Source organism: Ursus americanus, chromosome 9 (assembly GCF_024610735.1).
Source record: "Ursus americanus isolate L20-20 chromosome 9, mUrsAme1.1.p, whole genome shotgun sequence".
NCBI lineage: Eukaryota > Metazoa > Chordata > Mammalia > Carnivora > Ursidae > Ursus > Ursus americanus.
In genome coordinates this window covers 57,191,544-57,219,393 of record NC_142135.1, presented here as the reverse complement: position 1 = coordinate 57,219,393, position 27,850 = coordinate 57,191,544, and the positions used below count along the sequence as shown (strand labels likewise).

The following is a 27,850-nucleotide window of genomic DNA, read 5'->3' as shown; positions in this document are numbered from 1 at the left end:
TGATATACATTCAGTTTAGTTGTCATTATTTTCTCTTCAAAAAATTAAAATATACCCCTTTCTAAAAAAAATAAAAATCTTTAAGAAATATGCTCTGGAAATAAATACCCGAGTAATCTCATCAGAGATTTTTCTTTGTCTAGTAATCAATAAAACTGCATCTACTTTATAACATACACTTACCTTTATTTTTCTTGGTGATAGATAAATATGAGCATATTACCTCTAGCTATTTTTACTTCCACATTCAATTATAAGAAATGATAACACTGCTTAAGTAGTTTATACAAAAGCCCTTACTTTGATAAACTTGCTGCAATATTATAATGAATCCACTGGGGATTCCAGAAGGGGGGAAAGCAATATGAATTCAGTGTGAAAACATTTAAAAGCACAGCCAAATGTTCCCATTTGACTAGAATGTTTATGAATACCCATAAAATGAAAGCTGGCCTAAGATATTCTAAATTCCTTTTTCAAAAGGGGTACTCAATACACTCCACAGGAAAAAAAAAAAAAGTTTAATAAAGTCAAAGCCAGTTTTTATTCCTAATACAGGTCTAAATTTTAGGTGATTTTTTTTTTCCCCCCTCAAGTCTTAGGGTTCAAAAAATAGTTCTAGAATTCTTCCTAGAATTCTCCTAAGCATGTAAAAGGAAAAATGGTATTTTACGAAGTGAAAATACCAGAATAAAACTGTTCTGGGCCTAATGACATCTAGACAGTAATGTGCTTACTAGCCACAGAAGCATTCCTCCCCTTTTTGGATATGGAGGTTCCCAACCATGGTTTATCTGTGACTGCATTCATTCTAAGTTTACATCTTCAACAAAGCCGAAAATACTAGCTCTCAATCAGGCAGAGAGGCAGCAAATATACACCGAAGGTTTCTTAGGTACTACTATATACATATACTATACCGGGTACTGTGAGATAAAGACATGTGGAGATTTCCCAATTACGAATTGGGAAAGGAGGTAAAATTTAGAAATGCATGAAAAGGGGGTGCCTGGGTGGCTCAGTCGGTTAAATGACTGACTCTTGGTTTCAGCGCAGGTCATGATCTCAAGGTCGTGAGATCGAGCCCTGCATCAGGCTTCGCACTCACCGTGGAGTCCGCCTGGGAATCTGGGAATCTTCCTCTCTTCCTCTCCCTCCCTCTCTGCCCCTCCCCTGGCTTGTGTGTACAGGCACTCTCTCTCTCTCAAATAAATAAATAAATAAAATGTTTAAAAAAACAGACATGCATGGAAAGTTAATCAATATGAGATACTATGTGTAACTGCCAAAATGTCCTCCACGTGGCCAGCACTTTAATAAATATCTGTGGATTTTAACTGGCGTACATTGAAGGGGAGCTCCACGGGTCTGACTGGAAAAAGGTTCTTTGACAAGCCAATTATAATAAAAAGTTTTGGGACAATAAGGAGAATTTAAATATGGACTGGGTATTAGATGATCTTAATGAATATGAATCATGCCTAATATAAGAACATAAAGGAAAACTTCTGTATTTTTGAGTGATATACTGTAAGTAGGTAGGCTGAAATGGTATGTGGCTAGATATTAGCTCTGAAGTACTTTAAGAAAAGAAGGAAGGGAGGGAAGGAGGAAAGAAAAATTGACAGCTGAAGCAAGTGTGGCAGAAATCTTAATTGTTGTGTTGGGATGCTGGGCATATTCCTCATATGCCATTCCTATTCCGTTATATTATTGTTTACAGTATACTAGTAAGTATGCCCACCTTTGGATATGTTTGAAATTTACATAATAAGGATTAAAGGTTCTTCAATAATGGGGCTTGAGTTGGCAAATGAAGATGAAATTTTAAAAGGGGGGCATTTTAGGCATTGTGCCTCAATCTGAAACCTCTAAATCTCTAAATGCCTAAATCTCTCAGCAATTCTGAGTCCCTCAGTCCTCACCATAGTTAGGTAGGAAGTGAGCTTTCTTTTCCTAACTTTCCTGATGACCCAAAAGCTCATGCTCTTGGCCCTATTCCACCTGCTACATCTCTTCTAAACTATGTTTCTAATTCCATCTGTATCCTATTTCCCAGTAGTTAACACAACCTCTAGCTGAAAACTGTAACATAAGTTAGAGATAGGCATTCTGAACTATAAATCTGTGGTAAATAACCTGTGTGAACTCACAGTCCCTTCAAAAACCCAGACTATCTATTCTAACATGTCCTTGACACTTGCATGTTTCAACAAGTTGGTAGGTGGGCCTGGAAGGAATGAATGTTATTAGTTCCTAGTTTGCCTTTCTCCCATATCTCTATTACAACCTGGGGGTTTCTAATTTTTTTTCAGTGTTTAAAAAATTTTTTTCTAATATAAATGTTAGAAATACCTGCATCACAAATTCCCGACGTCGAGGCATTCCTCTTTCTGAAAGCAGAACATAATCTGGCTCCTTTTCCTTTTTAGCCTGTTGAATTTGAGCCAGACGGCTAATGGGGTTCATTCCTTGACCATACTCTGGTCCAGCCTAAAAAATAATTTAAGAAAAAAATTCAAAACATGCTTTGTAAAACTTGTCATTGGATCCTTAAAGAAACAGTGGTTCTCCCCTCATCCTCTGCACCCCAAAACCATAACTGGAGAAGATAATGTGACCGGATAGTCATTTAAGAAGATTTATAAAGGTAAATCATAGAATGGATCTGAAACTAAGGCTTCTATGGGATTCAGGGCTCAAAGGTATTGTTAAGTTAGGTCAAGTCTGCTTATATTTTATTTTTTTAAAAGATTTTATTTATTTATTTGACAGAGAGAGAGACAGCCAGCGAGAGAGGGAACACAAGCAGGGGGAGTGGGAGAGGAAGAAGCAGGCTCCCAGCAGAGCAGGGAGCCTGATGCGGGGCTCGATCCCAGGACCCTGGGATCACGCCCTGAGCCGAAGGCAGACGCTTAACGACTGAGCCACCCAGGCGCCCCAAGTCTGCTCTTAAACTCTTCAATATATGAGAGTTGCTTCACAAATTCTGTTCATCAAAAAACACCAAAAAGAGGGGCACGTGGGTGGCTCAGTTAGTTGAGCATCTGCCTTCAGCTCAGGTCATAGTTTCAGAGTCCTGGGATTGAGCCATGCATGGGGTTCCCTGCTCAGTAGGAAGTCTGCTTGTCCCTCTCCCTCTGCCCCTCCTGGCGCTTGTGTTATCCCTCTCTCCCCACCACTCAAATAAATGAATAAAATCTTACACACACACACACACACACACACCCCAAAAAGAATGTAAGAAGACAAGCCATGAACTAAGAAAAGATATCTGCAATTCATATAACTAAAAAAAGATATACCCAGTATCCAAAATATATATATTTTTAAATTTTTATTTATTTATTTTTGAGAGAGAGAGAGACCACGCACAATCAGGGGGAGGAGCAGAGGGAGAAGCAGACTCCCTGCTGAGCAGGGAGCCTGATGTGGGCCTTGATCCCAGGACTCTGGGATCATGATCTCAGCCAAAGGCAGATGCTTAACTGACTGAGTCACCCAGGTGCCCCATAATATATTTTTTTAAACTCCTAAGAAGTATTAAGACAAAGTAAAAGAAAAATGGGCAAAAAAGATGAATAGATATTTAACAGAAGAAAAAAATATGAAAAGACAATCTCATTAAGACTCAGAAAATGCATGTTATAACCATAGTGAGATACTCTTTCATACCCATCCACTTAGCAAAAATTTAGAACTCTGACAGGCCCAATTGGTGAGGATGGAGAGCAGCAAAGACTTATACACTACTGGGGCACCTGGCTGGCTCAATCAGGAGAGCATGCAACTCTTGATCTTGAGGCCCCGAGTTCAAGCCCCACACTGGGTGTAGAGATTACTAAAACATAAATAAACTTAGAAAAAAAAAAGACGTTATATACTGATAGTAATATAAATTGGAAAACAACTTGACAAAGCCAAAAAAAACCCAGTAGCCTACCCATAGGCATGTATATACCTCTAGAAAACCACTGCCCATATGCACTAGCTCACATGTACAAGAATATCCATAGCTGCATTATTTGAAATAGCAAAAAAAACTGGAAATGACCTAAACAGTCATCAATAAAAGAACAAATAAATTATGGCATGTTTATACATTGGGTTGGCATGTAACAATGAAAATGAATTAAGGATAGCTACGTGCCTCAAAATGAGTGACTTCCAAGAAAAAAACTTTAAGAAAATCAAGAACAGAAGAATAAATATAGGATGATATAATTTATGTAAAGCCCACTAAACCACAAAACACCGTTGAAAGTAAACAAGATCTTAATAAATGGACAAACACTTATGTTCATGGACGAGAAGACTCAATATTCTTAAAATGTCATTTCTCTTCAAACTGATCTATCAATTCATTATAATCCCAATCAAAATCCCACCAGGCTAGTGGGAAATTTGAAGCAATTTTGAAACTATCTCTGATGTATTATAGGATTAGGTAAATGAGTAAATGTGCTATTGTTTGGAGCCAGTGTTCTCACTGTGCAAGAAGGGAGATACAAATCAGCTTGGGGGGATGGATATGGAATGAAGATATATGCATATGTGTATGCATGGATATGTGCATATGTATATGTATACGTAAATATGTCTCTGTATGCTCTTATTTACCTTTTTAAAGATTTATTTATTTTAGAAGGACAGAGACAGTGAGTGAGCAAGCAGGGGGAGGGGCAGAGTGAGAGGGAGAGACAGAATCCCACACAGACTCCCCGAGGAGCAGGGAGCCCGACTTGGGGCTCGATCCCAGGACCCTGTGATCATGATCTGAGCCTAAACCAAGAGTCAGATGCTTAACAGACTGAGCCACCCAGGAGCCCGTGTGTGTATGTATACATTTAAGTACAGGCACGTATTTCTTAGCTCCTTCCACTGAAAAAGCCCACTAGCAACAAGCACACCCAACAATCAGATGTTGGTCCCTATTACCATTCCTGACTGAAAGAAACCAGGGTTCCTCGGAAAAAATGGCTAATTTCAGAACCGGGGCAGAAAGTAAGGAAGTGGAGTGTCAAAAGGACACTGGGACATTGAGCCCCAAATCACCAGGACAGTAATGAATCATAAACCATTACGAAATGGAAACTTGTGAGTGCAAACCAATGATACAGAGACAAATGGGGAAAAAGATATTAATGAATAAATGAATGTTTATTTTGGCTTTTATTTCTTTGCCTCAGGAGACATATCTACAAAAATGTTGCTATGGCCAATGTCAGAGACATTACTGCCTGTGCTCTCTTCTAGAACTTTTATGGTTTCAGGTCTCACATTGAGTTCCTTAATCCATTTTGCATTTATTTTTGTGTGTGGTATAAAAAAGTGGTCCAGTTTCATCCTTTCACATGTGGCTGTCCAGTTTTCCTAACACCATTTGTTGAAGAGACTGTCTTTTTCCCATTGCATATGTTTGCCTCCTTTGTTGAAGATTAATTGACCATATAATTGTGGGCTTATCTCTGAGCTCTCTATTCTGTCCCATTGATCTATGCATCTATTTTTGTGTCAGTACCATGTATCTTTGGATCACTACAGCTTTGTAATATATTTTGAAGTCTGAGATTGTGACGTCTCCAGCTTTGCTCTTCTTTTTAAAGATTGTTTTGTCTGTTTGGGGTCTTTTGTGGTTTCATACAAATTTTGGGACTGTTTGTTCTTGTTCTGTGAAAAATGCTGTTGGTTTTGGATAGAAATTGCATTAAATCTGTAGATTGCTTTGGGTAATATAGCCATTTTAACAATAAAAAAAATCCCACCAGGCTTTTTCTTGTAATAATTAATAAGCTAATGCTAAGATTCATTCATGTAGAAATGCAAAGGATGGATAACCAAACAACTTTGAAAAAAAGAACAAAACTGGAAGACTCAGACTACCTGATTTCAAGATTTATTATAAAACTATGGTAATCAAGACAGTATGTATAGTATTGGGATAAAGACAGACAAAGAGATTAATGAAACAGCAACATCCAGAAACAGACCCATACACATATGGTCAACTGATTTTTGACAAAGGTGCAAAAGCAATTCATTGGAGAAAGGGTAGTCTTTTCAACCATTGGTACTGGAACAACTGAATATTGATATGCAAAAAAAGAAAAACCCAAAAACTTCATACCTCACACCATTACAAAAAATAACTCAAATGGTTCACAGACTTAAATGTATCTGTAACTATAAAACTTCCAGAAGAAAATATAGGTGAAATTTTTGTGACTTGGTCAAGTGACGACTGCTTAGGTACAACACTAAAATCATATTCCATAAAAATAATACATTGGACATTTTCAAAATTAGTCATTTCTATTCTTTGAAAAGGACAAGTCATAGGCTTGGAGAAAATATTCGCAAACCACATATCTGATAAAGAACTTGTATGGAGAGGGGAGTGAAATAGGTGAAGGGGATTAAGAGGTACAAACTTCCAGTTATAAAATAAATAAGTCATAGGGACGTAATGTACAGCATAGCGAATGCAGTCAATGATATTATAACAACTTTGTGTGGTGACAGATGGTAACTAGACTTAATGGGGATCATTTCACAATGTATAAAAATACTGAAACACTATGATGTACACCTGAAACTAAGAGGATACTGTATGTCATTTATGCTTCAATAAAAAAAAGAATTATCACTGAAAAATAAAATAACTTGTATCCCAAGTATATGAAGGCCTCTCAAAATTCAATAAATTTATCATTTAAATTCTGTTACTTTTATTATTATTTAAATTACTTAATTTTTTAAATGGGCAGAAGATCTGAAGAACACTTCATCAAGCTCCATGTGCTACCAAACACATAAAAAATTTTCAATATCATTAGTCACTGGAGAAATGTGAATTAAAACCACAATGAGATATCAGTACACATTAACTGAAATTTAAGACTATACTATGTATTAGAAAGGACGTATAGCAAGTAGAATTCTCACACATGGCTGATGAGAATTTAGAACAGTACCTTCATTTTAGGAAACAATTGGCCGACCGAAGGAGGAAGACAGCGGAGGAGTAGGGGACCCTATTTTAACCTGCCCCTGAATTTAGCTGGATACCTACCAAACCATTCTGAACACCCACAAAATCAGCCTGAGATGTTGAATACATATCTGGATCTCTACCAGCACAAAAGCACTGCCTGGCGGGAGGTAGGAAGGGTGGAGTCCTGATTCTGCAGGCAGATATCGGAAGATAAACAGAAGGGGGTGGGAGCCGCCATAAGCTGGTGCCAGGAAGATGATATAATACCGGAGCGTAAAGGCATCTGGCGCTGAGCACAGACTTGCACACCGGTATCGGTGGGGAAAGGACTTTAGTCCAGCCCCTGACAGGATCCAGGAGCTGCAGGTGCAGCTACACGAACCGGGGGCGGCTCACGGTTTTAGAAGCACAAAGGGCAGACATGCCAGCCTTGGGATCAACCTCTGGGAGAGTTGCTGTTGGGCATACAACCAGGGAGGCTGTGGTTTTTTGCAGAGCAGACAGAAACAGAGACTGTGTGTCCCAGAGAGCTCACTGAAGAGCAGACTGTGATCTCTCTGTTCTGACACAGAGGTTTGGATGTGGTCACTTCTGTTCTGACTCTCAGAAAAGTCATGGAAAGCCAGCAGGGAAAGCCACCAGAGAACAAAAGCCCCAAAAATTAGTTTTCACTGAGCACACCACCCCCACCCTGGACAAGGGGCAGGACAACTCTGCCCAAGCAGGGTTGCCTGAGTAACAGTGTAGCAGGCCCCTCCCCCACAGGCTGGAAGAACAAGAGAAGGACAACTCTAGGGTCCCTATAAAACAGGTGCATCTTGTTTGGGTCGTGGTTAATACTTTGGACTCTGTACATTCTCTCAAACAATCCCTAACAGAATGACTAACAGGAGGAACCCCCAACAAAAAAAGAATACAGAGACTATGGCCTCTGCCACTGACCTAATGGACATGGATATAAGCAAGATGTCAGAGATAGACTTCAGAGTAAGAATTATGAAGTCAATATCTAGGCTTGAGAAAAATACTAGCAACAATACAGAATCTCTAAGGGCAGAAATATCTAATCAGGCCAAACTTAAAAATGCTATGAATGAAATACAATCTAAACTGGATACTCTTGACTACCAGGGTAAACGAGGCAGAAGAATGAATTAGTGAGCTACAAGATAAGATGACAGAAAAGAAGGAAACTGAGGCGTCCCGGGAAAAACTGTTTAAACCCCAAGAGATCAGACTAAGAGAGATTAATGATGCCATGAAATGTTCCAATGTCAGAGTTATTGGGATCCCTTAGGAGGTGGAGAGAGAGGAAGGTGAGAAGTTATATTTGAGCAAATCGTAGCTGAGAACTTCCCTAATCTGGAGAAGGAAACAAGCATTCGTGTCCAAGAGGCACAGAGGACGCCTCCCAAGATCAATGGGAACAGACCAACGCCCTGACATATAATAGTACAACTCACAAATTTTAGATCCAGGGAAACAATCATGAAAGCGGCTAGGGGGAAGAGATTTCTTACATGCAGAGGGAGGAACATCAGAATAACATCAGGCCTGTCTACCAAGACCCGACAAGCCAGAACGGGCTGGAAAGACACACTTAGGGTACTAAATGAGAAGAACATGCAGCCAAGGATACTTCATCTAAGAAGGCTGTCATTCAGAATGGATGGAGAGACAAGGAGCTCTCTTTCAGAAACTGAAAGAATATGTGACCACCAAGCCAGCCCTGCAAGAAATATTAAGGGGGGTTCTATAAAAGAAGAAAGACCCCAAGAGTAATACAGACCAGAAATTTACAGAGACAATCTACAGAAACAAGGACTTCACAGGCAACATGATGACAATAAAATTATATCTTTCAATAATCACTCTCAACGTGAATGGCCTCAATGCTCCCATGAAATGACACAGGGCTGCAGACTGGATAAAAAGACATGACCCATCTATATGCTGTCTATAAGAGACTCATTTTAAACCTAAAGATACCTCCAGACTGAAAGTGAGGGGATGGAGAACCATTTTTCATGCCAATGGACCTCAAAAGACAGCTGGGGTAGCAATTCTCATATCAGACAAATTAGATTTTAAGCTAAAGTCTGTAGTAAGAGATATAGAAGGACACTATATCATTCTTAAAGGGTCTATCCAACAAGAAGATCTAACAATTGTAAATATCTACGCCCCCAACATGGGAGCAGCCAACTACATAAGCCAATTGTTAATCAAAATAAAGAAACATATTGATAATAATACTTTAATAATAGGAGACCTCAAACTCCACTCTCAGCAATAGACAGACCATCTAAGAAGAAGACCAATAAAGAAACAAGAGCTCTGAATGACACACCGGACTGGACGGACTTCATAGATATATATATATATAGAACATTCCACCCTAAAACAACAGAATACTCATTCTTCTCGAATGCACACGGAACTTTCTCTAGAACAGATCACATACTGGGTCACAATATGTCACAAATCAGGTCTCAACCAATACCAAACGATTGAGATTATTCCCTATTTTCAGACCACAATGCTTTGAAAACTGAACTCAATCACAAGAAAAAATCTGGAAGGAATTCAAACACTTGGAAGCTAAAGATCATCCTGCTAAAGAATGTCTGGGTCAACCAGGAAATTAAAGAAGAACTTAAACAATTCATGGAAACCAATGAGAATGGAAACACATTGGTCCAAAACCTATGGGATACTGAAAAGGCAGTCCTACGGGGGAAATATATAACCATCCAAGCCTCACTCAAAAAAGCACAAAAATCCCGAATGCACAAGCTAACCGTACACCTAAAAGAACTGGAGAAAGAGCAGCAAATAAAACCTAAACCAAGCAGGAGAACAGAAATAATAAAGATTAGAGCAGCGATCAATGAAATAGAAACCAGAAAAACAGTAGTGCAGATCAACAAAACTAGAAGCTGGTTCTTCGAAAGAATTAATAAGGTCGATAAACCTCTGGCCAGACTTATCTAAAAGAAAAGAGAAAGGACCCAAGTTAAAATTATGAATGAAAGGGGAGAGATCACGACTAACACCAAGGTAACAGAAACAATTATTAGAAATTATTATCAGCAACTATATCCCAATAAATTAAGCACCTGGAAGAAATGGATGCCTTCCTGGAAACCTATAAACTACCACAACTGAAACAAGAAGAAACTGACAATCTGAATAGACCAATAACCAGTAATGAAATTGAAGCAGTGATCAAAAACCTCCCAAAAAAACAAGATCCAGGGCCTGATGGATTCCCTGGGGAATTCTACCAAACACTTAAAGAAGAAATAATACCTATTCTCCTGAAGCTGTTTCAAAAAATAGAAACAGAAGGAAGACTTCCAAACTTGTTCTATGAGGCCAGCATTACCTTGATCCCAAAACCAGGCAACGACCCCATCAAAAAGGAGAATTACAAACCAATATCCCTATGAATATGGATGCCAAAATTCTCAACAAGATCCTAGCCAATAGGATCCAACAGTACATTGAAAGGATTATCCATCACGACCAGGAGGGATTTATTCCTGGGATGCAAGGGTGGTTCAACATTTGCAAATCAATCAATGTGATAGAACACATTAATAAAAGAAAAGACAAGAACCATACGATCCTCTCAATTGATACAGAAAAAGCATCTGACAAAATACAGCATCCTTTCCTGATTAAAACTCTTCAGAGTGTAGGGATAGAGGGAACATCCCTCAATTTCATAAAAACCATCTATGGAAAGCCCACAGTGAATATCATTCCCAATAGGGAAAGGCTTTCAGCTTTTCCCTTAAGATCAGGAACACAAGGATGCCCCCTCTTGCTATTATTGTTCAACATAGTACTAGAAGTTCTAGCATCAGCAATCAGCAAAAAGAAATAAAAGGTATTCAAACTGGCAATGAAGTAGTCAAACTCTCTCTCTTCACAGATGACATGATACTTTATGTGGAAAACCCAAAAGACTCCACCCCCATATTACCTTCAGACTTCACCCCTAAATTATCATACAGCAATTCAGTGATGTGGCAGGATACAAAATCAATGCACAGAAATCAGCTGCTTTTCTATACACCAACAATGTAACTGGAGAAAGAGTAATTAGGGAATCGATTCCATTTACATTAGCACCAAAAACCATAAGATACCTAGGAAAAACCTAACCAAAGAGGTAAAGGATCTATACTCTATAAACTACGGAACGCTTATGAAAGAAATTGAAGAAGACACAAAAAGATGGAAAAACATTCCATGCTCATGGACTGGAAGAATAAACACTGTTAAAATGTCTATGCTACCCAGAGCAATCTTACTTTTTCAAAGCCATCCCGATCAAAATACCAATGGCATTTTTCAAAGAGCTGGAACAAACAATCCTAAAATTTGTATGGAACCACAAAAGACCCTAAATTGCCAAGGAAATGTTGAAAAATAAAAACAAAGCTGGGGCATCATGTTGCTTGATTTCAAGCTATATTACAAAACCATGATCACCAAGACAGCATGGTACTGGCACAGAAACAGACACACAGACCAATGGAACAGAAGAGAGAGACTAGATATGGACCCTCAACTCCATGTTCAACTAATCTTCAACAAACCAGGAAAAAATATCCAATGGGAAAAAAAAAAAACAGTCTCTTCAATAAACAGTGCTGGGAAAATTGGACAGCTATATACAGAAGTATGAAACAACCATTCTCTCACATCATACACAAAGATTAACTCTAAATGGATGAAAGACCTCGATGTGAGACAGGAATCCATCAAAATCATAGAGGAGAACATAGGCAGTAACCTCTTCAACATCGGTCACAGCAACTTCTTTCATGACACATCTCCGAAGGCAAGGAAACAAAAGCAAAAATGAACTTTTGAGACTTCATCAAGATAAAAAGCTTCTGCAGAGCAAAAGAAACAGTCAACAAAACAAAGAGGCAACCCATGGAATGAGAGAAGATATTCGCAAATGACACTACAGATAAAGGACTGGTATCCAAAATCTATAAAGAACTTCTCAAACTCTACACCTAAAAAACAAATAATCAAACCAAAAAATGGGCAGAAGACATGAATAGACACTTCTCCAAAGAAGACACACAAATGGCTAACAGACAGATGAAAAAATGTTCAACATCATTAGCCATCAGGGAAATTCAAATCAAAACCACAGTGAGATACCACCTTACACCAGTCAGAATGGCCAAAATTAACAAGGTAGGAAACAACAAATGTTGGAGAGGATGTGGAGAAAGGGGAACCCCCTTACACCACTGGTGGGAGTGCAAGTTGGTACAGCCACTTAGGAAAACAGTATGGAGGGTCCCTAAAAAGTTAAAAATAGAGCTACCCTATGACCCAGCAACTGCACTACTGGGTATTTACCCCAAAGATATAGATGTAGTGAAAGGAAGGGGCACATGCACCTCAATGTCCATAGCAGCAATGTCCACAATAGCCAAGCTGTGGAAGGAGCTGAGATGCCCTTCAATAGATGGATGGATAAAGATATGGTTCATACATACAATGGAATATTACTCAGCCATCACAAAGGATGAATACCCATCATTTGCATCGACATGGATGGAACTCAAGGGGATTACGCTAAGTGAAATAAGTCAAGCAGAGAAAGACAATTATCATATGGTTTCTATTCATATGTGGAACATAAGGAATAGCATGGAGGACATTAGGAGAAGGAAGGGAAAACTGAAGGTGGGGAAATCACAGGGGGAGATGAACCATGAGAGACTGTGGACTCCAGGAAACAAACTGAGGGTTTCAGAGGAGAGGGGGGCATAGGGGGATGGGTTAGCCTGGTGATGGGTACTAAGGAGGTCACATCCTGCAATGAGCACTGGGTGTTATACGCAAATAATGAATCATGGAACACTACATCAAAAACTAATGAAGTACTGTATGGTGACTAACATAACATTAAAAAGAAAGAAAGAAACAAACAAACAAACAATTGGCCGTCTCTAAAAATGCTGAATATATACCTACTAAATGACTAACTCATTCACTCCCAAGCATTTACCTCCCCCTCAAAAAAGGAAAGCTTATGGCCATAAGACTTATACACAAATGTTCATAGCAGCTTTATAGCCCCAAATGAGAAACATCCAAAATATCCACCAAAGGATGAATGGATAAACAAAGGGTGGTATAATTATACAACAAAATACTACTTGGCATTAAAATAGAACCAATAACTGATACAGGAAACAACATGAATGAATCTCAAAATGATTTATGCTAAGTGAAAGAAGTCAGCCAATAAAAGGGTAGTTTCTTGGGAATGGAGGATGCGGGGGATTACAGAGGGACACGAGGTAACTTTTGAGAGTAATGGATAGGTTCACTACCTTGATTATGGTCATGGTTTCACAGGTGTACACATATATCAAAACATATCAAATCGTATGCTTTAAATATGTACACTTCATTATATGTCAATTATACTTCAATAAAGCTGTTTTAAAAGCTAACTAACCAAATGCCATTTTTTCAGAAAAATAAACATATAGTAAAATTATAAGGTAAGGAATTGTTAAATATAAAACTAATGATTGTGATTAACTATGTGAGGTGGTATCCAGATGTGACAGGAGAGAGGCAAACATATGCCTTCAATCTCACTGAGAAATGTTCTATGTTCAATTTGGGCAGTAGGTCTTACTTTTACTTAATAAGATTTTTAACTTACAAATACTATATAAACCATTTAGAAGGCACTCTATTTTTAACATTATATGGGCAATGTTTATGAGGAAAGCTTTTTTAAGTCTTTTAAAACTTATAAACCTTCTAAAAGGTTTAAAAAAAAAAACTCTGCAAATCTCTTGTGCATATGAATGTTCTTCATATATTATTCCTAGAAATAAAGCTTTTTATTTATCACATGGTCAGAAATTTAATTCCACCTGTGAAAACTTCTTCCAAATCAGGTATTAGAGACAAGGGTTATCACTATGTTACAGACGACAGATGTTACACTAAACTTATGTATAGAGTGAGCTCCTCCTGAGAACTGCTGGGTCTCAACCATATCTAGTTGGTGCTGCAGGTCAGATCCTGCAGGATCTTTTAAATTACGTTTAGGATTTTGGACTTTATCCAAGCAGCAATGGGAAATTACTAAAAGATTTCAAACAGAGGCATGACATGATCGGACTGATGTCTCTAAAAGATAACACTTTTTAAAATCTCAGCTGATGTCAAAAGTATTGTAGGAAGGCCAATTAAAAACTGCTTTAACAGTTCAGGCAAGAGATGATTGTGAGTTGAACCAAAAGAGTGGCAGAGAGATGGGAATAAATGAACCAACTTAAGAAATACTTAAGCAATAGATTCAATAGGACTTGATGACTGACTGGATATAATGGCTAGGTGAGAAGTTAAAAATGACTCCCAGGTTTTTGTTTCAGCAGTGGGATGGTGATGCCAGGCACTATAATAAGGAATGCTGGAGGAGAAGGAGGTTATGATAAGTTTGATGGGTCTGTGAAATTACAAAGTGAAGACGTCCAATAGGCAGCGTAGAGCACAGAAGAGCATTTGGGAATCATCTCTATAAAGACTGAATTGAAGCCCTAGAAGTATGAAGAGCAGCCTAGGGGAGAGTAAGAGAAGAAAAAGACTGAGAATTTTAGTACTGTAATAGGTGGAAGAAGAAGAGGGAAAAGGAAAATGTTAACTTTTGATGAAATAACAGTTTCTACTTCTACTTACATACAAAAAAATGGATACTAAATGAATTATAAAGGAAGTAAAGTACTGAGGAGAAAAAAAACAAATACAGACAATTAGTTACAAGTCTAAGATTAGGATAACGATGAAAAGGTGAAGGGAAGCTTCTGAGTCTAACACTAGAAATATGCCTAGATCATGAAGATATTAAAATAAAAATGTATTTTCAAGGATACGTTGTCTATTCTTGTTTAATTTGCCCCTTTTATAAAAATGTTCGTAAGTTCCATGGGGCACCTGGGTGGCTCTGTTGGTTAAGCATCTGACTCTTGATTTTGGCTCAGGTCATGATCTCAGGGTCATGAGATTGAGACCCGCATCCAACTTCACGCTGGGCATGGAGCCTGCTTAAAATTCTCTCTCTTCCTCTCCCTCTGCCCCTCCCTCCCTCTTAAAAAAATGTTCTTAAGTTCCAAAACACTGTTGTTGAAACGGATTCCAATGACAAAAAAAACAGAAGCATAAATCCAATTAAATAATAATGGAGTCTGAGAACATTAAGAATGGCTGGTTTCTTCCCTTGACTGAAATTAACTATTAGCATCTTTGACAATTAAGTTAGTCCTTGGATATCAAGTCTTATGTCATCTTTCCACAAACTAGTATAGAAAGTCTTATAACAGTTGTATCCAGAAAACTTTATCTCCAACATCGGAAACACTTCTCTGTAGTCTCATCTTATAGAAGAACACTACCTTAAAAAAAAAAAAAAAAATATATATATATATATATATATATATATATATATATATATATATATAAACCCAGAGACATCACTAGTACAGTCTTACATTTTAACAAGGTAACTCTGTAGAGTTAATCTTAAAATCCAAAAGGAGTTCACAATCAACCAGTTTCCAATGGGCACTGGAATCAGACATGACTGGACCTGGAACCTGACTGTTACATGATCTTGGGTAAGTTTCTTAAACATCAAGGATCCCATCTGTAAAACAGGATAACAGCTATATCACAGCATGATTAAGAAAATTAAAATAATGTGATGTTTTATTTTAAATAAAATCAAGGTAAATCATCAATGGTCTATTCTCTGCTTCTACTGCATAACAAGGAACTGTAGAGCCTAGATGTATAAGACCTACAAGGAAGGATAAAAATACTGAAAGCCAAGATATTCTTTCAACCTACCCCTATATTGGCCCACCATACTTAAAATTATCTAGATTCCAACTCACTGTATGCATGCTGCTTCTTCAAAATAACCTTCCATTTCAGAAGATGTCTGTACGTTTTATTTTAACATAAGACAGACATGGTACAAATAATTCCAAGTGTGATGTATGTGAAGAAAAATGCAAGGGGCTAAGCTAATCTGGGAGTAGGGGAGAACGAAGAAGGCTTCCCTAAAGAAGTTAAGTTCAAGCTGAGATCTGAATGCTGGATACGAAGAAAGTTCTGGAATAACATACTTAGATACTAGAAGTAGCAGCAAATAATTGTGAGAATTCAACTGTTTATCCCCACTCTGGGGAATAACATTTAAACAATAATCTTGCTTTTAATGGCTATAGTTAAAACAGGAGTTATGTTTATATCCTACCATAAAAATGAACAGATCTTTTCTAGCCTAATGGCATTATTTGTAACTTACTAAGATTAGATTTAGTTTAATAAATTAGATGGAAATGTTTGTGAACAGTTTTGTACTGCCATTCCAATGCAGAACACTGTTCTTTCATTGTGGAAAAGCTATTGTATATATAAAAAGATTTAAGACAAAAAAAACAAAAACAGACTAATCCAGAGAACAAACAAGCTGGTGGTTGGCAGAAGGGAGGGGAATGGGCGAAATAGGTGAATGGGATTAAGAGCTAAAAACTTCCAGTTACAAAATAAATAAGGTACAGGGATGAAAAGTATAGCATAGAAAATATAATCAATAACACTGTAACAACAAACAGTGGCAGATAGTGACTAAGTACTCAGTAATGTGTAGAACTGTTGAGTCAATATATTATACACCTGACACTAATATTTCATTGTATTTCTCCTATACCTCAATCATGAAAATTATTTAAAAAATATTTAAGAAAACAGACCATGGATATATTCACATACATATAAAATGTGAATAGGCAGAGTTAGATACAAAATAACAATAGCTAATCTTTATCGAGCACTTATTATTTGTATTGTTAATAAATATTTAATAATAATTACTAACACATTCTGTATATATTTCAGTTAACACATAACAATCCTATGAAGCAAGTTCAGTTATTATTTCTACTTTCATAAATAAAGAAATATAAGATTAGCAAAGTTAGGTAAATTGCTCAGGTCACAGGGATTCACACTCAAAACTGAATCCAAACGTTATGTTCTTAAAGCCATATCCTACTTCCTAACCATGTGGTTGGAGAATATGAATGAAAGCCAGCCCTCAGAACCAACAGGGTTCATGATAAATGGGTCTATTTGGCATTTAGTTTTAGTCTACCTTACATATGATGTAGAATGCTATTTCAGGGAACACATAACCTACATCTTCTCAGTGAGATAATGACAGCATTCATTAAGAACAACACGTGTATGGGTCGCCTGGGTGGCTCAGTTGGTTAAGCATCTGCCTTCACCTCAGGTCATGATCTCAGCGTCCTGGGATCGAGCCCCACAATCGGGATCCTTGCTCTGCTGAGAGCCTGCTCCTCCCTCTCCCTCTGCCTGCCACTCCCCCTGCTTGTGCGTGTGCGCTCTCTCTCTCTGTCAAATAAATAAATAAAATCTTTAAAAAAAAAAGTAGGAACACGTGTTTATATAGTTATTTATTATGTAAATACATATGCACATATTTTTAAATAAAACAAAGGTGCAAAAGGCAGAAAATCTATAAAAATACTGTAGTTGTACCATTGTGTAATCTAAACAAAAGAGGTTCATCAGAGATAAAATGTACAGCTGACCCTGAATAATGTTGAGGGGGGAGTGCCGATGCCCCACTCAGTCAAAACTCCATGTATAACTTCTTTTTGTTTTTTTGTTTTCACTCCCCAAAACCTTAACTACAAATAGCCTACGGTTGACCAGAAGCCTTACCGATAAAAATAAAACAGTGAATTAACACATGTACGGTACGCTGTATTATATACTATATTCTTACACTAAAGTAGAAGAAAAATGTTATTAAGAAAACCACAAGAAGACAAGAAAAAGAAAATCATAAGGAAAATACATTCACTATACTGCATTTATAGAAAAAATCTGCATATAGATGGACTCATGCAGTTCAAGCCCATGTTGTTCAAGGGTTAACCGTGCTTCAGTTTTGTCATCCTTGATTTGGAGAACCTAGCCAGAAGGCTACACTGACTTGGCAGCTGGAGGCTCTGTCTGTGAGCAGGACTCTAGCTCATGCGTGTCATACACACTGAGCACCCACAGGCAGTGTCCTGTACTCAGTGCTGAATCATCGCATTTCTTTTTTGGTGGTGGTGGTGGTTGTTAGTGTAAACAACAAAAAATCTGCTCTAGTCAAAGAAAGAGTTACAACATCTTGAAAAAGTGTGTGCTCTGTTTTCTTCTTGGCAAGGCATACATGCCTGAAAGAAGAGAAACAAAATACTACCACTTACCTCACCCGGCTGCTCGGAGGATTAGATGTGATAAAGCACATGAAGTGCTGGGGGACACGGTGCTTTATAGGTACCAGCCACTGCTGCTGTCACCGGCACTGGTGTTGGTCATACGGTTATTACTCTGCAACCTACCACCATCCCACGATAGCCCAGGACGCTACTACACCGCAGCCTAGTGTGCAGAAAGAACACTGGACTGGAGATCAGAGTAGTACAAGTTGCTCCACAGCCCAGGTGAATAAAAGCGAGCAAATTCTTTGAACATGTTTCATAAAACCTTACTTGTAAAAAGGGGTAACGTCATCTACCTTACACAGTCCTGATGAGAATTACACTAAAGGTGACCATGAATGAGAAAGTATCTTTTTACAGAAAACTACAAATATGGAAGGTAGGATTATTTGATGAACAAACACAGGTGTCCAGTGTCTAAAAACAAAACAGAACTGTTATTAATGTATAGTTTGGGGCCACCCTTGACTCTGGGGCTGGATACAATCCATAGGTGTCGGTGCCTGCCCCATGGAAAAACTTTTATCTAGAGTTACCATAATATCTATACAGCAAAACTGACCAGTGTTCACAAGCACACACTTACCTTTACTATTGTTTTAGGGCGTTTTTTAAAAAATAATTTTGGCTTTTCAACCACAGGAAGAGGTGGAAGTTTCTTAAGCTCCTGTAAGACGGTGGTGGCAGCGCGCTTCTTGGAGAGTTTTTTGCTATTTCCCTCTCCTTCTGCAGAGAACTCTCCCACTGACACCCGAGTAACAAAGCTTTTCATATGTGGGGGTCCACTTTCTTTAATAACCTATAAAATATAAGTAAAATATTTAATATAGGCACTTAAATGTTCTCATCACATGAGCCTTTTTAAAATGTTCGTACCGTAATCAAAATTGAAATTATAAAGAATCATGCCAAAATTATAGATTTCTTTAATAAAGTTAAGTAGATATTATATAGGGACATTCATTTATGATACTTATGATGCTTAATGAACTGAAGTTGAAAGAACAAAAAACCAAAACCAAATAAATACATTCAATTCATAGTCAAAATTTGTATTTTACTAGCTTAAAATAGGCAAGTCAAATTATGGTGACCCACTTTCTTATGGAACAGAAAATTAAGAATATAAAACATACCATATTGGATTAGATACACAGACCATCCAGAACAGTAATTTATATATAACTGTGTACATCTCTACTTTCTTCTCTGTAAGGGTAAGTTACTGAAGTACAACACTACTTCTTCCCAGAGTTCTTTAGCCCATAAAGCATCCTTCAGGTGGAAGGCTCTCAAAAGTAACTTATGGGTGAAAATAACCTGTTTTTGATGGAGGCTTCAAAGGCTGATAGCTAGAAAGGAATGTTTACTTTCTGCGACATGATCTTAAAAAGGTAAGTAGACATGCCATAAAAAATACCTATCTTTCTAGAGTAATGGATTATGAATCTGTCAGCTGTGAATATTCCTAAACCCTGTATTAATGTGTTCTTTAAACTATGCCAGCTTTTGGAGGAAAGATGCCTTCCAAAACCCAAATGGTCAAAACTTTATTCTCCTTCAAAATTCTGACCTATAAAAGATATCCTACTTGGTTAAATAGTTTACCATTTAACTTTATATTGAAATTGTCTTCTAATATTAGATACCAATTAGAAAAGGAAAAGGAAAACAACACAGTATCTCAATAATCCAACATAATTGGGGATAAGAAACTTGCGATAAGTAAGGAGGGCACGTATTGCATGGTGCACTGGGTGTTATACGCAACTAATGAATCATCGAACTTTACATCAGAAACCAGGGATGTACTGTATGGTGACTAACATAATATAATAAAAAAACATTAAAATAAAAAAAAAAGAGATTCCTGGTCATCTCCCCTTGCTCCCCATGAAATATAAGGATAAAGAAATATTATGAATTCTAGGTGCAGACTATTTATTAACTTGTACCACTTAGATCATGCCTTTCAACAAAGACTGAAGAATCCACCATAAAATCACAAATAAATACTGAATGTGCCTATTTGATTCATGGTTTTATAACAACATAAGTGTAAACACTAATGTGAATTTATGTAACATCTGCCTTATCCTTCCTTTGTCAGCTGTAACATGTAATTCTATTTATCCCAGCAAAGCGAACCAAATACAAAACCTACCCATTTAAAAAAAAAAAAAAAGAAAGAAACTTGTGATAAGCATACTTTCATGTAATTTAAGTTTACTAGTTGAAACACAGTCAAAACTGTTTATTTTAACTCCTTTGATGGATAGCCTCTTCAATTTAAAAAAAAACTATATACTTAACTGACTTAACAGAGAATACTAAATATCTGACTTTTTATTGCTCACATTAGATCAGCATTATGAAAACCAAATATTCTATACTATAATATACTGATGCTTCCAAGGACTTCTAAGACATAAAACTGTTCTATTCATTGTAGCCTTTAAAAGCCCATGTTCCAATAACTTTTGAGTATTTGCAATTGCTTTTGATAGCTCTTCTATATTTGCCCTACCATTTCTTGCTGAGACGATCAGGCCCTCAAGTACCTTGCATCCCTGCCTTCCTCATTTTGCTGCTTTTAATCTGCCACAGGGTGAGAGATCAGATAACCCAACTGAGGAGAACTGTGCCTAAGGAGATAGGTTCTCGGTTGAGGTCGGTTGGTCTTGCCAGTAAATAAAATGAGGGAGCTTTCTAGTTGGCGAACATCCATAATTTGAAGGCTACTCCATGACTGTTTCAGCTTATTCCCTGGATCTTGCCTATTTTCTAGATATCTGAGTTACAAAATTAGGGACTTCTTAATGAAGGAGGTATTACAATAATTTAAAATTTTTCCCTTTTAATAAAAATTTCACATTTTAAAAACATTTTGTGACATGTTTATCTGGTTGTAAAATGGAGAGCTGCTTAATTACTTCTTAGCGATTTATTAGTAAAAGTTAAATTTAAACCTATTTTGATTCCACAAATTTAGAAGAATTTAGTAGTAATATATACATGTCACTATTAACTTGTATACTTTCAATTTAATCCTATTAAAAACACCAAACCTTACTACAAATTATCTTATACTCAGAAAATTAATTTCATGTTGAAAATTAAAATGCCATATATACAAATTATTTAATACAGAAAAGCCAAAGAGATCAGCAGAAATCCATGATATTATAGTAAGTTCTATTTTCCCCAGGGCCTGTATGATTTCATGATGGAGAGTCTGAACATACGGAAGCACATTAACTCTTTCAGGATACTAGTATGCAAGTTAGTTAATTTGTTTGTTTATTTTAAACAGGAGCAGGGGGAGAAAAAGGGAAGATCACTGCTGAGCACATACCTCAAAACTGACGGGCATATTTCGCTTCAGAGCAATTTCAAACACTAAGCTGATCTCAGATTTATTCGCATCTTTGTCATCATCCATTTCTTTTCCTGATTCGCCATTCTAAATCACAAAAAACAGGAGACAATGAATCTTCACTTTGTAACAAACTGTACATATATTCTACAATCAAGAGGGACTATTTAAAATACAGTAAGAAACAAGAAACCATAACCACAAGAGTTGTGGGCTTTGCTGCGAGGCTTTTTGTGATTTAATTTTTAGGGTTTTGTTTTTTTTTTTTTGCTAAAAGTGGAAGGATAAATGCTGAGTGTAGAAATCTTTTACTCACCATCTACTAATTTGAGTTTATCCTATGTCCCCAGACTCAATTCTCTTTAGAGATGTCTATCCCCCTCCCCCCCCACACCACTTTCCCTGATATTCTAATATGCTATTTAATCTCCTGTAAAGACTAAATTATATAACGTTTATAGGACACATATCAGGAGTCTGGAGCTCTGTCTGGCTCTGGCACCAATTTAGTTATTCACTTCTTTAACACATACTTTCGACGAGATTCATATAAGCTGAACACAGGGTATTAGAGATAAAAAGGTCAAGAGACAGTATTCCTACTGCCAAGAAACTTATGACTTAGTGTGAAAACAGAGAAGCAAACAGATAAGAGTCATAATGAAAGTATACAAGGAGAAAAACACCTAAGTCAGCCATTAACTATAAGATGAATCTCAAAGGGGCAGGACAAGAGGTTTGAGGGCAGGGGAAATGTAGGGGTGAACAGAACCATTTGCAATTACTACTCAATAAGAAGGTGACTTATAAGGCATGTCTGAGCCAGAGATACCATTTTGAAATCAACAGAAAAGGCAGTCGAAGCCATGGGAATGGGTGCAATTACTCAACATCAGCCTCAATATCTTGGTCTGTAAAATAAAGTAGGACTGAAAAAAATCCACGAAAATCTGTTCCACTTTAAACTCCTTGATTCTAAATGAACACAATGTAATCTATGCTCATAAGCATTAAATGAAAGGTAAATGAATGCTATTTCTCATCCTTGTTTACATCCCCAGGTCCTGTGCTGCCTGAGAAGTAAACTCCATAGGTGAACCGAAGTTCTCAGAGGTAAGGTCATCCTAGCAGGAACATGTGAGTCTAGTACAGTAGACAGGTGAACTGAGAAGCAAATCACAGCGGGTCACCACGCTAATATTCTTGCCGATCAGAAGAGATTATTCCTTTTATTTTTAAAAATGCATTTATTTGTCTTACCAATAATCTCACTGGGGAACTTACAAGGAAGAGACTGTCACAGGTGGCAGTAACATACCTGAGGTGATTTTTCTGGAATAGGTTCATTCTGCAGTGCTTGAAGGGCTTTCATTGCAGCATTGTGTCTAGCAGCTTGTCGAGTCTTTCCTTCCCCAAAAAATTCATTATTTCCTACAGTCAGCTGAACATAAAAGATCTTGGGCATTGGGCAATGATACCTAAAATAAGAAAATAAAAATATTGATGTTAGTTCAATAAAACCATTCTGTAATCATTAGTAACATCTTTTTTTTTTTTAAGATTTTATTTATTTATTTGACAGAGAGAGAGACAGCCAGTGAGAGAGGGAACACAAGCAGGGGGAGTAGGAGAGAAAGAAGCAGGCTTCCCAGTGGATCAAGGAGCCTGATGTGGGGCTTGATCCCAGGACCCTGGGATCACGCCCTGAGCTGAAGGCAGACGCTTAACGATTGACCCACCCAGGCGCCCCCATTAGTAACATCTGTTTTCTTGAAAATGATAGCAACCATATAATGTATTCACCCCAGTCAAGTATTAACCACACAAATGTATTTATAAATGATAAAATATGAATCAATATAGCTATAGATCTATTTCTCCATGAAAAGCATATTATAGAAACAATATTAAACATAATATAGTAAAAATTATTCAATTTTATCACGGAAAACTTTTACTAAGAAGTTTTCAGTTTTCAGTCAGATTTTGACAGATGTGAGCCAAATGGTCTGGTACTGAAGGGGAGCCACAACAGAGGCAAGAGACAAGCAAGCCCATTTAGGGGATAGCACGCAGAGCACTGTGACTTCAGCAGAAGACAGTTATGGCCAGACACGGGAGAGACAGAGATGGAGCTAGTACTCCATTCCAAAGGAATAAGTACTTTGCCAAGTAGTAAGATCAGACTGAACAGAAGAAAGAATGGGGAGGTAAGCCAATTCTTAAGCAGATAAGCAATACTGCAATAAAATATATTTAAAGAGAAAATTTTTAGCAGGTTTGTGTTTAATGACTGAAGTAAGGAGTCACAACTAGAAAGCAGCAGTGATGCAAATATGAGAGGATAATGAAGAAAGAACAAAGTAAAAGAAATTAAGAAAATATTAAGAGGATACGCAATAAAATTCATTAATTCAACAATTATTTATGGAGGCCATTCTTTATGATAAGGGAATATGACAGTGAACAAAAACACATTGTACTGGGTAAGACAGATGACGAATAAGGTAATATGCAGAATATCTAGTATGTTAGAGCTCTAAGTTAAACAGAAAAAGGAGATGTCAGAAGTATCAGGGAGGTGGGTTTTAGGGTGGCCAGGGAGGGTCTCACTGAGAAGATGACAATTGTGTAAAGATCTAAAATATGTGAGGGAGGAAGCCACCCACATATCTGGAACAGTGTACTTGAGGGAGAGAAAACAGCGAGTGCAAAAGCTCCGGGGCAGCAGTGTGCCAAGCACATTCAAGTAATTCAGAAGATGCCTATCTGGCTACAGCGGAGGGATCAGGAAAGAAAAGTTAAGAAATGAAAAGTAGTAGCCAGATTCCATAGGGCCTTACCTAGAAATTATTGTAAGGATTTATCCTGAGTGAAATGGCCAGCCACTAGAAGGTTTGAAGAGAAGCAACTTTTTTGGAAGGATCACCTGACTAGTATGTTGAGAACAGACTGCAGGCAAATGATAATGGAAGCAAGGAGATCTATCAGGAGACTACTACAATAATACAGGAGAAAAGCAATAGGGGCCTGAACTGGGGTGGGAGCAGGGCAAGTAATGAGAAGCAGTGGGATTCAGAATGAATTTCAAAAGTAGAGACCGGGGTGGGGGGCCGTGTCCAGGTGGCTCAGTTGGTCTAGCATCCGACTCTTGATTTCAGCTCAGGTCATGATCTCAGGGTCATGGATGAAGCCCCACACTGGGCTCTGTGCTCAGCAGGGAGTCTGGCTGAGATCCTGTCTCCCTCTGCCCCTGCCCTCTCCTGTGTGCATGCTCTCTCTCTCTCTCAATAAGTAAATAAAATCTTCAAACAAAAAAATAATAATAGTAAGTAGAACAGATAGGGTTTACCCAAGGATTAATTATGGAATATGAGAGAGGAGTCAAGGATGACCGCAAGGTTCCTGAGCTGAACAAGTGGAAGAGAGAGTACCCATACAGTGAACTGGTGAAGACTGCAGAAGGATTTGTTTGTTGGGCATGGATATCAGCAGCTCTGGTTTGGAAATGTTAAATTATTCAGCTTGTTTAGACATCCGAGTGGAGATGTCAAATGAACAGTCAGATTTCTGAGTCTGGACTCTAGGGAAGAGGTCCAAAATGAATATAAAATTTGGGATCATCTCTCTCTCTCTCTCTGGAATTTAAAGCCACAAGACAGGGGCGCCTGGGTGGCTCAGTCAGTTAAGCATCTGCCTTCGGCTCAGGTCATGATCCCAGGGTCCTGGGATCAAGTCCCACATCGGGCTCCCTGCTCTGCAGAAAATCTGCTTCTCCCTCCCCCCACCCTCACTCGTGCTCACTCGTTTGCTCTCTCTCTCACAAAAATAAATAAATAAAATCTTTAAAACCACAAGACAGTGAGAACTCTGTGGGAAGGAGTAACAGGAGAAAAACCAGGCAAGCACAGTGTCCTTCCTAAAAACCAAATGGGAAAAAGTCTATCTAGGAGGAGGGAGTGGTCAACTGTGTCAAATTATATACTCACAGATCAAGTAAAATGATGACTGAGAACTAAGACCACTGAATTGGGCAATTTAACAAAACTAAAAAGGACTGATTTTGACGCAATGGTGGATTTACAATGTAATGCCAAAGAATTAAGTTAAAATCACTCCAGTGCTGAAAAATGTCTGTTCCAAGCAAAGGGAAGTCCAACTGAAGTCCTACTAAGTTCTGGATGATTACTGGACAGCCAAAGAGCAGTGTTCCATATTCACCCTGAGATAAACTGGGCAGAGCCCGTAGTACAAGAATTCACCAAGCAGATGGGACTAATTAGGGAGGTTTACAGAAGGTAAAAGGACTAGAAAAGGTACGTCAGCACTGAAGATGCGGATCTGGGTGGCAGTAATTGAAACCATGTGAGCGGATAAGCACCTGGAAAGGGTAAGTGTAAAGGAACCAAAAAAGAGAGCCTGAGGCTGGGATCTGATTGAGGCCCATGATCAAAAGGCAGGGGAAATAATAGACGGCAGTGAAGGAGATGAAAGAGGGTCAGAGTTAGAAAAGAAATTACCGCACAATGTCAGGGAAATCAACAGTGTCAAACGTTCGTGGAGAAATCCAGAGCATGAAAAAAAAGTAACAGTCGCTGTTTTAAATTCTTAAAGACAATTTTCTTGGCCCACAGTTTTCTATTACTTTAAGATAAAGTATTTTAAATCTGTTTTTATTATGTCATATGTTTTCATTTTTAATTGGCAAATATAAAAAAGCTAAAGGAAGAAAAAATCACTTATGGTAAAAGACTTTTAATATGCAAAGACTAAAAAGCATTAAAAACCACAATCTGTTTTGCTCTTTGATTACAATAAGTAGTACACTGAGGTGCACAATTTCTTACTACATTCCTGAAGTGCACTTTCCTACTAGTTTAGATCCCCTTGACGCAGGTATCTTAACAGACTAATGTAATAAATGCAGGTTATCTTCATTTTGTATACCACAAAATTCAGGTTTCCACCTACACAGAATGCCATGCATATTTTTAACTTGTTCCGCTATAAAACTTTAAAACAAACAACCTGAAATCAGAAATTTACTCCTGTACTAAGATCTTATATGGCAAGCTTTCACCATAGAGCAAATGTTTACAATTAATTATACACTTCTGAAAACAGAGGTCCACAACTGGAATGCTAACAGACCTTTAACTACAGTAGAGGGAGTGGGCGCCACTATAATCACTAAGGCCTGCTGACAATTACAAAACTCATTTCGGTTTGCCACAGAGACAAACAAAATTTCTGTTCATTATGACTTTACTGGAATATGATGTCATAACACATAACCATACTGAAACAATCTACTGATTTTCTGACCAAAATATTAATTGCACACTAAAGAGCCCTTGGGGCCTCTTCCTTTTCAGCCATCAGACATGGCTCTATATATGTGTACGTGTATGCATGTGGATACATATGTATATGTGTATTATACTGTGTAACTATCAGAGGAAAAATTAGGTTTGTCGTATTTTAACAGAAAAAGTAAACTACTCTAGCACTAGCAACAGAAAATACCAAGACCAAATGCCTGACTTGTTTCATTCTAGTTTCATTCCATCCTCTAACTTAGAAATGATTCTTACTATTCTACCCCATGTGGTTTATCTTATATATCACATCTCCTCATATCAACACGACAATTAAGATTAGCCAGAGTACTCTCGATAATGGCACCCAGCCTCAGTTATAGGAGAGACAATGCAGAAAGTCACTTCGTATGTTAGGTCCTGGTCTCTAATTATTTTTTTCCTTTGCTAAAGAAACACTCAAAGTTTATTAACTTTGAAGGCTGATGTGTTCTAAAGAGAAGTACTTTTCTATATTTATTTCAAACATTAAGCTCATTTTTGGTAAAGTACTTTTAACAAGTGATATACATATTTCTAAAAATTAGCAGATATTTACCTAATCTTACATTCCTATTTTTGATTTTTCTCAATGAGAATTTTGTGGTCAATTTTTACATTCCCATAGTGATTACTGTTAAAAGATGGGCCATGAAAACTCACCCATCCAGGCTATTAAAGTTTCAGGTTCAAAGGGCTTCTACCCACAGGATCTAAAATGTATTTTGCAAGTGCAAATATACATGAATATAAT

The 27,850-nt window shown here is 37.6% G+C and overlaps 1 protein-coding gene across 24 annotated transcripts in view; it reads right to left on the bottom strand.

Moving 5' to 3' along the window:
* The window catches only part of STAU2 (staufen double-stranded RNA binding protein 2), a 312,861-nt gene that overhangs the window by 170,143 nt on the left and 114,868 nt on the right, over positions 1-27,850 (bottom strand). For all 24 annotated transcript variants that reach the window (XM_045810157.2, XM_045810160.2, XM_087864805.1 and 21 more), the window contains 4 exons: positions 23,058-23,217; positions 21,719-21,826; positions 18,950-19,162; positions 2,356-2,493 (listed from right to left, as the gene is read on the bottom strand). In XM_045810157.2, coding sequence (XP_045666113.2) covers positions 2,356-2,493; positions 18,950-19,162; positions 21,719-21,826; positions 23,058-23,217 — 619 coding nt within the window. The remainder of the gene's footprint in view (positions 1-2,355; positions 2,494-18,949; positions 19,163-21,718; positions 21,827-23,057; positions 23,218-27,850) is intronic.